The sequence below is a fragment of the Gavialis gangeticus genome, unplaced genomic scaffold, assembly GCF_001723915.1.
Source record: "Gavialis gangeticus isolate Ggan-Ray unplaced genomic scaffold, GavGan_comp1, whole genome shotgun sequence".
In the NCBI taxonomy this organism is placed as follows: Eukaryota; Metazoa; Chordata; order Crocodylia; family Gavialidae; genus Gavialis; species Gavialis gangeticus.
This window is the reverse complement of record NW_017729032.1, coordinates 79040167-79054958: the sequence shown is the minus strand read 5'-3', so window position 1 is coordinate 79054958 and position 14792 is coordinate 79040167. Positions and strand designations below refer to the sequence as shown.

Below are 14792 nucleotides of genomic sequence, written 5' to 3'. Positions count from 1 at the left end.
TTTTAAATATATTTCATAGAACCATAGACATTTTTAATTGGAAGGGGCATCAGGAGGACCATCTAGTCCAATCCCTGTTTAAAGCAGGACCATCCACAACCAGATCGTTCCAGCCAGGTCTTTGTTGAGCTGGGTCTTAAAAACCTCCAAGATGGAGATTCTATTTCTATATTAGATAGATAGATAGATAGATAGATAGATAGATAGATAGATAGATAGAAACTACAACCCTACCAGTCTTCAAGCACATACATAGTTACAGAATCACATACCTGTTACAGTACATGCTTCTGTGCACCCATTACAAAGCTTGCACCCTCATTCTCTCTTTTCAAGGAGAGATAGGAAAGGATCAAGTATCATGGAAATCTAGAGTGGAAGTGTCAGCTAATTGGGGTTAGTGGTTTTCCAGCCATGACTTCAGGTAGTTTTATTAAACCAAGCAATGATTAGAGAGAGGTAGTTAGCTAGGTTAGTTTGAACTTAGGCAAAAGACAGGATAATGTCACACCTTATAAATTAACTCAGAGAGGCAGGACCTTTCGTAGGCTTCTGATGAAGTAAACTCATGTCTTTCTGAACAAGTTAGTCTATAAAATGTTGTGCTTCCCTGCCTTCAAGCAATGAAAGTTATATAAGCCACCTGCCTTGTGATTATGATTAGTATTCTGGCAAGCAGCAAAGCATTAGAAGTCAACTTTATTTTGTCGCCCAGTAAACTATCACCAAACTCTTAACTTGTATAGTACTTCAAGAAATTCCAGATTATCCAGTGATTTTGATTGACTTTTTGATTATTGGGCTGCTTCTGGGTTGAGAATATTCCTGGAACTGATGGACAAACCGAATATACCAAAGCAGTAAAGCTATTTCCCAACAAGAGTTCTTATCCAGGAATATCCACGTCTTGTTTGGGGGGATGTTGGGGTTTGGTAACTTTTGAGAGAGTTCTGTTCAATTCCAGGGAAAGCAGAACAGACTTTTTCCCTTTCTTTAACCATCAGTTTTGAGCTGAAATGTGTACATACATTTTTGCATACATTTCCCGAAAATATTTACAGAAGTAGGCCACTGCCAAAAGCATGGACTGAGTAACTACTTTTCCAGGAGGCTTTGTTTTGAGTTGGTTATGAGATGTCTATCAGTGAGAAATTGTGTTTTGAAAAAAGCTATGCTTGGTATTGTCTTGTGTTCAGTTTGCACTGAATTGTCTACTTATAACTTTCTTAAGAGCATGGAACAGGAAGAAACCTCCTGGGTTGCTGAGTCCAATCCCTGCTATCATAGGCTTCCATGTCCACCTTTTTCATAGACTCTGTATCTTAAGAGTAGTTAGGGCTTTTTTGGCCCTCCTGCTTCTACAGAGAGATCGTTCCAGGACCTTACTGGTCTCCCCAGTGATTAGAATCCTTCTTCGAATTTCTAGCCAAAATTTATTCCTGGCCAGGCTCTACCTATTTGTCCTTTAGCTTAAGTAGCTTGTTTGCTGCTCCCCTCGAGTTTATTTCCCTGATACAGTTGCAAAGAAAATTATATCTGTTCTCTGCCTTCATTTTGATTTATTAACTAGCCAAGCTCACTCGTCTTCTCTTTTAAATGGGTTTGAAATTCTCCTGATCGTTCTAGTAGCTTTCCATTCTACCTTTAAGTTTCTTGAAAATGAACCAGTGGAGTGGCATTCACTATTTCAATGAGATTTTAGTAGGGCCTTTCTTTGTGCCCTATGTAAAAAACCTGTTCAAGAAAGATAAAAGTATCAATATGGGAACCAAGGGTCTGAAGCATGCTGCACTGAGTATTATTATTATATAGAGATTCAGATTTAAAGCGTAATGAGAAGTTCCTTTTCTCATCAACGTAGTCCTTATAACAATTTATAATTTGAAGTAGGAGTTATTTGGAGTAAGATAAAAGCAAGATGGTTCAATATAAACTAGTTGGTCTGGTGAAAGGGGAGGATAAGGTGTCCATAGCCTGAATCTAGCAAGCTATATTTTTGCGATGTGTTGGCTAGAACATTGCTTCTCTTTGCCTAATAACAGAAGAGAGTTCAGCATGATGGTTGATAATTTTATACCAAACAGAACTAGCAATTATGAACAGCTAACCAGATATATATGTTCCTGTCTTATCACTGTTCCATAGTCCAGTGCTCTTTTAAATTGCTAATTTATGCTCTTTTTCTGCCTGTAAATTGTGAAGAAATCCATTTTTGCTAAACCACATCAGCTGGCAATGCAGAGTTTTTAATACATTCCCAGGAACGTATGTGCCAGCATTTAAAATCAAACTCCATCCATGCCAGTGCCTCTAGGTTGAAGGTACATTTCTTGGATCTTACCAATATAGCTGATGATTCAAGGGAAATATGGTGGCAGCTGGCAGGGATTTTGGGGTGAATGAGCCCTAAAGGCATCAATGCATATGGTACCTTTGAAAAGTTGTGGATAGAAGTAAAGAAGATCCTGAGGGTCCAGAACAAAATTCCCCTTGTAATTTTAAAAGAAGGAGATTTGATAGAGTAACAAATGACTCTTTTCAATTTTTAATTAAACTGTGACAGGTGTTTCCTGTTTTCCCTCCCAGTACATAACAAAATGAGTTTTAAGACTTTGACTTGAAATAGAATGCGTCCCCAATGTGACTCTTGTGACAGAAAGAATAGCATCATGATGGAGCAACAGAGGCAATGATTCAATATTTATATCTCATACATACACATGTGATAGTCAAGCTGAACAGCATTTCTATGATGGTATAGCAGATTGTGGAGGTGCCAGTGCATGGTATCACACTACAAGTCTAGATCTCCATTAGCAGTTATCTTTTATTCCCTCTTCCAAAGTTACGTTGGCAAAAAAAAATGATTTATTTAAAACTTGGCGCAAATTGACTTGAAATGGGATCTCTCAAGCATCCTTGCCCACCCAAAACTGTATAATTGGAGACTTAAAATGCATCAAAAATACCTTTATCATGTATTATTCCATTTCCCTTGTTATATCAAAATACGGGTTCTGTATAGAACAAGCATTCTACAACCCAAGTCACAGGCAAGCTTTTTCCACAAGCAGGCAAGCATAGGCACCTTTGGCAGATGCTAAATCTCCCAACACTGCAAAGAACCAGGACTGTCAACCTGTATATGTCAATAGAGAGAGAAGTGCTGCTTGAAGACGGAATGGGTGAGGAGCTGTTTGGTATGCCTTAGAATAAAGCTCCATCTGGCAGAGATTGCAAATAATCAAACATCTGAAGGAGGCATAGGAGAGGGAGAAAGAGCTTACAATATAAGAGCTGGGGCTGGAGCTCAGGCACATGACTACTATTGGGAAATTAGGACTGGCTAAAACCCAACAGCAAAGACTTTGTCTGTCTTTGCAGTTTAGCAAAAATTAGGAAACAAATGGATGTCCAAATCAGGTAACTGCAGAGTTAAATTCAAGAGAGGGTGTGTCATTAAAAAGCCAGTTTAAAAAGAATCCCACAAGAAGCATTATATATTTTAGCTTATGATTTCCGTAAAACACAGGCAGCCCCTGCACTGATGCTTCCTCATGCCCCAGCCAGCCCCATCGGCACCTAGTTGCTACTCACTAAAGAACTCTGCCGCGGGATAGTATTTACAAGCACTAACATGCCTCAGAATTCATTAGTTTCCTGAGGCCTAATTGGGCCCCACACATGTGGACACTGAAACTTTGCTGCAGAGCTAATTCAGCAGCTCCACAGTAAACATCTCATGTAGATGTGCCCTGTATGTGCACACCATCTGTCCTAAGCATTATTTAGAGCACAAGCCTTGTTGTCAGTTTGGATTCAGTAAGGTTCAGGATGGCCTGGTTGTGCTTCCTAAGCAGCAACTAACATATATATCTAACCCATAGGAGGATCTTCTACTCTAAGGGAATCTTTGGTAGGGGAGAAGTACCAGATATAAGTCTGCTTTGCACCTGGGGAAAACTAGAACAGGTTTAACAGACCTGAGAAATTGGGCCCTTCAATGTTAACTTTCCACTCTTATCTATATAAATGTGGCTAACAAGTGACCATTTAAACAGTGTAAGCAGTGCACAAAAATCAGACATGTTTGTATTTCAAATCTATTTGAAGCTCTTCAGCACCCATCTCTGTTATATATAAACCTATCCAAATAATGATCTATTCCAGCTGACAAAAATAATTCCATGTATCCATGTAATTAGGCAAAGCATTAGGGACAAAGCCAGTATATAACTTATTCTCAGTTAGCAAAATATGTCTATTACATTAAACATTTAACAATGTCAGTATTCATGCATTTAATAATGAATCACCATACCCCTAAAGATAAACAATTTGGATCAAGTGTGTGTAAAAAGGTCAGTGATAGGCTTGGAGGAGTTATCTTCTATCAAAAAGACAGAGTACAGTGTAATTTGTTTTTATTGTAATTTAATTATTCACAAGGTGGCTGAGAGAGCTCATCTCTTTATATGCTAAATTGAAGGAGACATCTATATAAGAGTTTTTGACCGGAAGTGAAGACCATTATAAACAAATGAAATGATAGAAACTCATTAGGTAATATGATGAAGCAGTTACAAATTTACAAAAAGGTGGCTAGATTGAAGCATCTATATATATTGTCAAATTATAGGTCTATTTATTTTGACACTAAGTATTTCAAATGTACCAAGCTCCAAATTTAGGAGATTTTAGGGGGGTATTACAGTTATCTATGTAGCTGAGAATATACTGTTTCTAGCTACCACTGACCCTTTTGGTGGGGTTCTCTCTCTTAATAGAAACCATTTAAAAGTTTTCAGTATTCACTGATGCAGCCTTTGTATCAGTGAAAGACATGCACTTTCAGATCCAGCAGACTGCTTTGTACCCGTTTGTTAGAAGCTCTCAACTGAGATTTAAGCACGAGCTTAAGTGCATCCCAAAACAAGCTCTTAGGAATCAGGTGCACTAACCAGCAGGGTAAAAAAGCAGGAGCTTGCAGCACATCTGCATGAGGGATAAGCTACCACAAAGGAAGGTTACCTTTCATTTATTGCGGGGTATGTGCATACACACAGGCAGTTACTGAGGACTAGCAGAGATGCTTAAGTCTCTGTCCTCGTTTACCTTTCACTAACCTTGTTCATGTCCCCATGCCTTCCTTGTGTTTGCAACACTATAACAGAACAGGGACAGCATTCCTGTAACTGTTACATTAAAAAAAAAAAATCCAGTAGGTGGCTCCTCCAGATCAGCTTCAAGCATAGATCAGGACTGGAAGCACAACAGTTTTTTTCAATACCTGTAGCTGAGAAAAAGAGACCTTCAGGCTGCAGTTTTCAGAGTTACCCAGGGGTATTTGTGACCCAAATTCTCAAAGGTATTTAGGGCTAAGTTCGCCAGAATAACTTAGATAACTTAAAGCCTCTTGAAACCTTGGAGTCTATCAGCTAAGCACCACAAAGCCAACATTTATTTCTGTAGGTACTTAAATTCTCTTAGTACCTAAGTCTCTGCTGGTAAATACCCTGAGATACCCAAGTCCTGATAATGCCCAGCAGGTAACTATATTGGGACAATCCCAGTAAAGGCTGTAGCCAACTAAAAAGCTGGATGCCACAACACCTCATTTTTAGGTACCTAGCCTTCAGACTAAAATCCATAGCAGACACCTAAACTCCCAATGGAGCACAGAGAGAGGTAGGTGACAGAACAGGATCCATAGCAGCCAGTACAGTCAGTAAGAAGCTGCCTAGAGTTAGTCCTATGAAACCTGGAACAGTTCCAGGAACATGGACACCCTCCTAGGGTCCTGGAGACCTTCTTTTGAAGCATGTGTGGAGTTCAGATATTTCCTGTGTCCTGCAAACGCTGGGGTTTATCATATCGTAATTTTGAACTAAGACAAAATGTAAAAGCTCAAGTTCTTTTTTTGCCTACAGTCCTTCAATGCCTAGTGTTTTGGCATTTTATCAAATGGCATTTTAATGTAAAACAGTCCTGGGACCAGGGACTAGAACTAGAGTCCCCTTTTTAAAGTGAGTATACAAACCACAAAGCTGCTGTTGGGCTCCATTATGTTCTCAGGCAGTGGCCAAATGGTTCTTGTCCTGGCTACAAGAAGAAGGGAGGAGAATGCAGCTACCCAGATTAGCTTATAACATGATAATGACAGCACTCTTCTGGGCAGTGGGTCAGACAGAAGAGGGTCCTCCTACTTGCAGCAAGTGCCCTAAATTAGTGGTTCTCAACTTTCTTGTACCAGGACCCATTTGTAATCATTGATGGCTAGACCCAACCCAATAAATACTTTAAATAGAAAACGCGCAAGTGTTTTGACCCCAAAATACTTATTACAAACCATGTGTTAAAGCAGCAGAATAGTCTTAATTTTAAAGACAGAAATCAATCTCAACAGGAAAACATGAACAGCAATATCAACATGTGGCCCTATATTACTCTCAAGTGACATTCATGTTTTTCCACCTTTTTCCGTGATTGCTTACAACACTTTCATATATTCTTCCAACCCACTTTTGGGTCGCAACCCAGGTGTTGAGAAATGCTGCTCTAAATGGTACTAAAAAGAAAAAAGGAGTGATTCCAACTCAGCTTTTTGAATGAATGGTTATAAGCACCTACCTACCCTCAGGAGGAGAATTGAGGCTGTTGGTCTCTAGTAGCTGGAGGCACTTTCCTGCAGTAGTGGGTAAGCACACATGAAAGGCTTCAAAGAGACAGGACTTCTGACACACTCCTGTGCTCAGGGGTCTGGATTCGATGATCTTCCAAGGTCCCTTCCAGCCCTAATGTCTATGAAACCTATGAAATCCAAATGATGACCGCGGGCTTGGTTCAGTGCCAGCAGCTCAGCAAAGCAAAGACTTGGCACACCTACATACCAAGTCCTAGCATATACTGCATTGCCTGTGACAAGGTATCAGCACAAGTGCATGCATGATCTCCTAGGCCAGTACATGGTCCCAAGTTTCCCTGCTCCCGTTTTATAAAATTCAATCCACATTACTAGCCAAGCTTTCTGAAGAAGCTGTGTGTTACGTGCCATTGGTATCTTCAGTCATCTTGTACCTGGCACATAGCCCAGTCTATGTGTTATTGCTTTTTCTTAATGACATCAATACTGCACCACCCAATGCTTTCTGCACCTATCCCCATCACTCCTTTCCACAGCAATATTGCATATCTTGTACCATTCTCTGTTAACTTGTCACTCCTTTTCCTGGCAGTTTGCTCATCTTGCACATTTTATTTTTGTCCTGAACTATCCAGTACTCGCCAGTATATGCATATTCTAGTTTAAGCTTCTATAAGCAATTTGCTTATCAGTCACAACTCTAATGAGGCCTATATTGGTCAGTGCTTCAGCAAAGCCTAAATAGTTTGTGTACTGACCAGGGCTTGTACTAAACTGTGCTCCAGTACAGCCTACAGGAGTCAGTTCCTCCACTGAACTGAAGGCATACATGATCTCAGTTCAGTGATTTCTCTTTATCTAAGGAATTGGAACTGGTTTCTGGGAAAGCTTAGATGGGGATAAAGGTGTAAGGGCCATTTTTGGCTTGCCTGTGAGCATATCCAGTAGACCAAATGTAGTTGCCAAGGTATCGTACCAAGCCAAAAAGGAGGCACAAAGGAATTCAAACATCTAATGGCTCTGTGGCTTCTGAGTTGGTTGGAATAGGAATGCATTTAGTGCCAGATCCTGCAACACCTATTAGGTGCCTAAGTGCTATCCTATCTATCCTTGTTTAATTTCCTGAAAAATGGTTAACACAAATGGTGGATAGGTCTTCCTCCTTCCTGCTTATTCATGACTTAGTCTTAAAGCTGAGATGACATGGCTGTTATGGAAATAAAGGCATTAACAGATTTTTCAGGGACTCAGGGTGAAATAGGATTGCATTTGTGGTGTGGTCACACACAACAGTTGCATCACTCTCAAATTAGTTCCCAAATTGAGTCTGAAGTGCTGTGGCTCTGACGCCAGGAGGTGGGATTGATTACCCAACTCCACCCTCTTCCCCCCCCCCCTCCCCCATGCTTAGCAGTGGGTGAGTGAAGGCAGTGCTCGCACCCATGCCCTGGAAAGGGGTCACAGAGGGCAGGTGACATGTGGCTAGGCGCATTTTCACTTTTCTGCTTTCCTTTCTCTCCTAAATGGGAGTTCAGTAAACTTCAGTAGCCCGTCTGCAATGTGTTTGTATGGTTGGGGGAGAGGAGGGGAGGGGAGGGGGGCAACAGGGTGGTGCTTGGACCCATGCTTTTGAGGAGTCATGATGAGGTTGTACAGTCAAGTATGGGGTAAGAACATAGCTGGTTGTTGGACAAATAACTTTTATTGAACAAGCAGTGCAAAGTTTGCTCATTGATGAAAAGTGACAACGGAAGCTAAAAAAAGAGGCCAGTAGTGTGCTGGCTGCATACCCGAGCAGCCAGTTGCAGCAGGTGTAGGCAGGAAGAAAAGGGTGCCCAGGGGACCAACAAGACCTGTGTCACAGAATACTTGGTGTCCACATATAACATTGAACTGGAGCCCTGTGAACTGGTTCAAAAAAGTACCTCGTTTTCCAGGTACACTTTGAAAGGTTCCAGTTACCAGTTCAACAGGCTTCTGTGTCTGTTTGTTTCAAGTTTAAACCTGTCTAAGGGAACTCCCATTCACACACACTGTGGCACGCAGCACGTTTCCCCAGGTAGGGGAGGGGAGGGGAGACTGGGGCCAGCGCCTGGGCTGGCCCCAGCAGCCTTACTTGAGGGCCTCCTGGGCCTGCAGCCACAGCGATCCTGCAACAGGGATCCTGGCTCTGGCTGGCCAGGCTCCTGTTTTGGGCAGCACACACTGCCACCCCATGTCTTTTTAGGCATAGGGTTTTTTTGACATTTGAGATCTCCCAGGGTCAGGAAAAAAACCAAACCTCCACTGCAAATTAGCCTCACGGAGAACACCTGCATGTGGCATGTGTGGTGCCTCAGATGGGTCTGCAGCACCTCATACTGCACGTGTGCACTTGTCTGAATATACCCAGAGAGGGCAGTACAATCACTTCTGTACTTTAATCAGGTAACTCTGCAGTTTGATTGCCCACTAAGTGAAACAGAATTCAATGCTAATATCCTATCTTCCCTCTGTTCGCCAAAAAAATGTTGATTATCTGAAATGTCCTCTTTGTTTTGAAGATAATTTTGGTCTTAATAATACTATCCTATGATCACTAAAGGCAGAGGGTGCATGCAGGCGTAGGTCCTTGAGGTGCCTAAGCGTGGCCATGCTCTAGGTGCTCTCCCATCTAATAGAGTTATCAGATGCAAGGCAGGTGTTCAGGATCTTCCCTATTAGTATGGAAAGCAAGGGTTAAGCAGCAGTTATGGTTCCATATATTGATATAAATGTGGATATAGATTCAAAAGAATTAAATTCTTTTTAGGGTTTATGGTATTAAATGATCAGCATGTATGAGCTTTGCAGGTGTTTTAGGGTCGACCTAACTATCTGGGTAGACATAGCCTAAATGAAGACATGCTAGTCTTATTGCAAGGAGTCAACTGCATTGGCTGATGATTAAAAGATTGTGCCTGATTGACTTTTCCTGATTGACTTTTGCCTGATTGAATTTAAATTCTTTAAATTCTCCCGAGCACTACCAGGAGTAAGTAGGAATAACAGCCATAAGTTGACTGAGTGTAGGTTCAGGCTAGACAGGAAGCACTACTTCACAGTTAGGGTGGCTAGGATCTGGAACCAACTTCTAAGGGAAGTGTTGCTCACTCCTACCCTGGGGGTCTTCAAAAGGAGGCTAGATAGACACCTTGCTGGGGTCGTGTGACCCCAGCATTCTTTCCTGCCCATGGCAGGGGGTTGGACTTGATGACCTGTTTAGGTCCCTTCCAATTATGAAACTATGAAATGGAGTTATTTAAACATGTGCGCAGTACAGTTATTTTAATTATGTGCCATGCAAGCGTGTACATGATCTCCCAGACTGAAACTCCCTTGCTTTTGGCCTTTTGTGATTCAGGGAGACTGAAACATGTGCAACTGCAGTCATCTGCATTATGTTATTTCCAACAAGCATTGTATATGAAATAGAGTTTATTTTTTCAAGTAAGTGAAAATTGCAGCTCTGTTATTAGATTTTAAGTAACAATTGTCCATTTGATATAGCAGGTGATAGAGGGTATTTATTTTCTTTTACCAGCCAAAAGGTGATCATACTTCTAAAATTTGTTGAGATTGTCCAGAAAAGTGTGTAAAATCCTCATCCATCACTCTGAGCCCCTGGTCAGGGAATGACAGTGCAGTAAATATCTTCAGCAGCCACCTTTTAATGTACAAGCTGTTTTCGGTAGGAATTTTCAGCACTCACATAAAACACACTGTCATGAGTGACTGCCTGTGCTCCAAAGTCATTACTATTGGGATGATGGAACATCTTTCAGCGAATAACCAAAAAACTTTAAATGTCATGTCAAGTTTGTTGAAGCCATTTTCAAGCCTTGTTCAAGGTTACATGAATATTGAGTATGCCTGTTTTGAAAAAGTTTGAGATCTGTGAGAGGGATCACTCAAATGCTGGTAGACAGAAAAGTCACTCAGTATAAAATAAAAAAAATCTGCCTAGTGCTATTTGGAAAAGTCAGTCAGGCACAGTCTTTTAATCATCAGCCAATGCAGCTGACTCCTTGCAATAAAACTAGCACATCTTCATTTAGGCTATGTCTACCCAGGTAGTTAGGTCGACCCTAAAGCACCTGCAACGCTCATACACGCTGACCATTTAATACCATAAACCCTAAGCCTGGAAAGTCTCCTGAATTTCTGCTTATGAAGTCGCTTCCCACTGCAGTCACTTCTCATCTCGCTTTTCTTTCTGCACTGTGAGCTTTGAGCATGGAGGCCAGATTTCATTCTAGGTAGAAGGCATATAAGTAGTTTTAGGGCTACATCTCACATTACACTTAGGCTATGTTAACTGTACCTAAAGCAGAAAGAGCATCAGCATGTTTAAGAAGGAAAACATTAAGCGCTACAGCAAATTTACGACTTTTGATGGGAGGAGTATCTCCAGATCATTAAGTAACACATGTTCAGGTATCATCTAACTCGGGGTGGGCAAAATGCGACCTGCGGGCTGTATGCGGCCTGCCAAGCCATTCTATCTGGCCTGTGGGGCCCCTTAAAAATGTAGAAAATTAATATTTATCTGCCCCTGGTTGCCTGTCGTACTGCCTTCGATGGCTTCCCAAAACTCAATAAGCGGCCCTCCGCCTGAAATAATTGCCCGCCCCGATCTAAGTGTTCCATGGAGATGATGTGAGTTTGAAACGCCTATGTGATTGTCAGTCCCAACCTCCAGGCTGTACTGATCCAGTTCAAGACTGCCACTAGCAGAGACCTGGTTCACTTCACGGATCCAGCAGCAGGTATGTCTGCAGTGGCAGGAGTGACGCCCTCTTGTGAACCCAGTTCCCCTTGCCTCCCTCTTCTCACCGCCAACGGCAGAGACTTAGCTCATCATTCTGTACCAGGGGCAAGCACTCCCAGGCTGAAAAGTGCTGGGCAGGCAGCAGGGAGGGTATGGGTTACAGGTATGGAGGTTGCATGTCCTCACAAGAGGACGTACAAGCTGCAGTGCCTGGAGCTGGGGTCAGTGTGAGGATGGCTTAGGGAGGACAGGACAGCCAGCTCCAGTTTTGTCCCGAATGGGCTGAGATCATAGCAAGCCTTACCATGCGACTGCTCAGAACATGTTTTGAATTTTCATGTGGCACAGTAAGGCTTACTACAGTCTAAATAAAGCATATGCTAAGTGTCCTGTGCAACAAGGCCTTTGGGTACCTGAGTATGATCCTGCTCAGCTCCTGGAAAATACTGTTAATACAAAAGGCGTGTGAGTTCTCTTCCTCCTCACTGCTTTTTCTGGACTCTGTCTTCAGGGTAAGATGATGGTGTGTTGCAAAAGTAGATACATGCATGACTTTCAAGGACTTGAACTGGGTGAAGCAGGTTCACACCTAAGCGCTGGTATCCACCTAGATGCCTAATAAGTAGGATAGGTTCTGCTTCAAAAAGCTGGCTTCAGGCAATCCCATGATTCACTGGTGGCGCCCTTTGGCCTTTCTGCACCCAGTTTCCTTTCTTGATAGCTGGAAGAAGAGACAAGTAGTTTACAGCTTAATTCCCAGAATGGTGCTCCGACAAATGTATTCCTGTGCAAATATGCTACCATAATGCCAGGCTCAAGTGATAAGAAGCACCACCTGGAAAGGTGTGGTTCAGATTACAAGGAATGATACTGATGGAGAAGGAAGGTTCCCCCTGGTTGAGAATAATCTCAAGATTGACCCTAAACATTGTAGACCCACCCTTGGACAATGGCCCAACTTCTTCAAGGGTCTGAAATCAGTGTGGGTTAGGCACCTAGGTACCTGGAAGGATCTGGGCCAAACAGAATTGAAATAAAAGCGCATAGATTATCATGCACCATCGCATTGCAGTATAGTTTGGTTTATACAATTTTAAAATCTGTTGAATTCTAAAATTATACAAAAACTATGGTTTAGTTTGGTAAAAATCCATTATTCTATGTTTTTACTTCCTATCTAAAAGGCCAATCCTGTGAGGAGCAGATCACTCTTTCAAACAGATTTCATTCTGAAAGGGAAAATGCTCAGTACCTGGCAGGATTTGGCTGTGATTTTGTGAGTATGGGTGTTGGTTTGTTGTTGTTTCACGTTGGTCACATTGTCACAAACTAACTTTTTTTACAAGTTATGATATTCACTCCATGCCATTTGAAGTACCACTAAGCTTCACTGACAGGTCTCCACCCTGCAATATCATTTCTTCTGAATGGAAACTTCTCCAACTTGGTCAATTTTAAGAGCTTTTTCTGCATTGGAAAAACAATTACCAAAGTGACCATATGTCTTTAGTAATGGAATGAGATTTTACTTTCTTTCTTTTCTACAGAGAACCAGAAAACCCAACTAGAAAAGCCACATTCACACCACAATGTCAAGTTCAACTTGCCAAGGAATCCAGTCACCAAGGAGCTTGCTTACAATACGGAAAGTAATTCCTGCACAGCTAGGAGCAAGACTGTTGGGAAAAAGGAGACCTGCAATGTAGATGGAAATAGAGAAAAGGAAACAGAACTTGTTGGCTGTGTGACCAAAGGAGAAGTCATGCCTGAAGTAGAGGCTTTGCTGGCAAGATTGCGAGCATTGTAAGTTAACCCCACAAAACTCATTAAGCAATCACCGAAGATAAGCTGTAATAGGCAGCAGTATTTTAAAATACACTAATTTTGCATGACTGACATTTACACACGTGTATTTCAAACTTCTCATGCTTTATATCTAGACAAACTTGCGATGCTTTGCATATGAGTTTGAGACTGTGTTTTATGCCTACCCATAAACAGGCTTTATGCCTTCCTACCTGTTGAGTTTGTTTAAAATATATGAAGAAAGAGATGCTGAATTATACTGAGAGACAATCCTTTAGTGAAGAGAATATTTACCACAATGTTGAGAGTTTTTTCTTCACAGCACACAATACATTTTAAACAGCTTTATACTATCATGTTTGGCCATCATCTAGTAATAATAAATAACTGCAGAAAATAACTTATATTTTTTCCATATAATTTCTGTGGTTATCGCATGCCGTCAAATCTTTTTAGCATCTAAAACATGATCATTGCATCATATTGCACACTTAGCAAGGGAATGTATGGTATGTAAATTTCTCATAATCACATTTTAATTTGGGTTAAACTAGCACCAATGTGTGTTGGATATTTTGTGCATTAGTAAAATGGAAAGATATGGACAAAAACCAAGAAATCTATGCAAAATATGTACTTTATATAAAAGTAATATATCATTCCTGTTAAGCTTAGTTTTGATGACTATATCAACTTAGTATATACAATTTCTATGAATGTCATGTTGCAAACATTCCCATAGGACAATATTTCTTAATGTCTCAATTCTTTTGCATATGAGTAAATATGTTTCTATATTATTATAAAGAATATCTAATGGGATAGACTTTTACAACTGGGTTTCAATAAACTCGTTTTCCAGCTGCATATATGGTCTTATTGTTGCATGTATGGTCTTATTTGCTGGCATACTATGACTATTTCACGCAGAATTGCATCTCCTTTTCGACAAAGTTACGTGCTCACTAATATACTTATTAATTGTGCATCACCATGCTATCAGCTAGAAGGCTACAGTTAAGTCATTTCACCTTTATTTAAAGCTTTAATTAATCAAAACATATTAGGTAGTTAATATCTCGCTTCCAAATTACTCTATTTTTCTTTATAAAATCCTGAAAAAAGTCTTTCAATAAGAGGCAGTTACATGAAACCAATGTTTCAATGCTTTGTTGCTTTTTTATTTTCTTGTATAAGGTTTTTTTTTTTTTAACTCCTGCACTAAACATTAATAAAGTTAATTAGAAATATGAAACTAGGCCTGTATATACACACCAGGGCACAGAATGTTTTCAGTCATCATGGGAATCAGTCTTGTATTTCTAGGGCTGCCATAACTATCATTATATGCCATGTGTAGACTAGACAAGAGGCATGTGTGTACAACACTTTAAAGCCAGCTAAATGCTTTTGCATCTCTTTAATGGTATCGGTGTTTGCACATCTCATTGGCATATTGCACATTAATTCCAGCCACTGTAGGAAATTCAGCGGCGTAATGTGCCTTAAATGACTTGGGCACAGCAAACCAAAACTCCTTTGAGCTGTGGCTTG

At 40.8% G+C, this 14792-nt stretch overlaps 1 protein-coding gene across 2 annotated transcripts in view; it reads left to right on the top strand.

Moving 5' to 3' along the window:
- DIAPH3 (diaphanous related formin 3) overlaps positions 1 to 14105 on the top strand; it is a 562409-nt gene extending 548304 nt beyond the window's left edge. For both annotated transcript variants that reach the window (XM_019525253.1, XM_019525252.1), the window contains one exon: positions 12980 to 14105. In XM_019525253.1, the coding sequence (XP_019380798.1) occupies positions 12980 to 13239 (260 nt within the window). In that variant the 3' untranslated portion in view covers positions 13240 to 14105. The remainder of the gene's footprint in view (positions 1 to 12979) is intronic.
- The last annotated feature ends 687 nt before the right edge of the window (positions 14106 to 14792 follow it).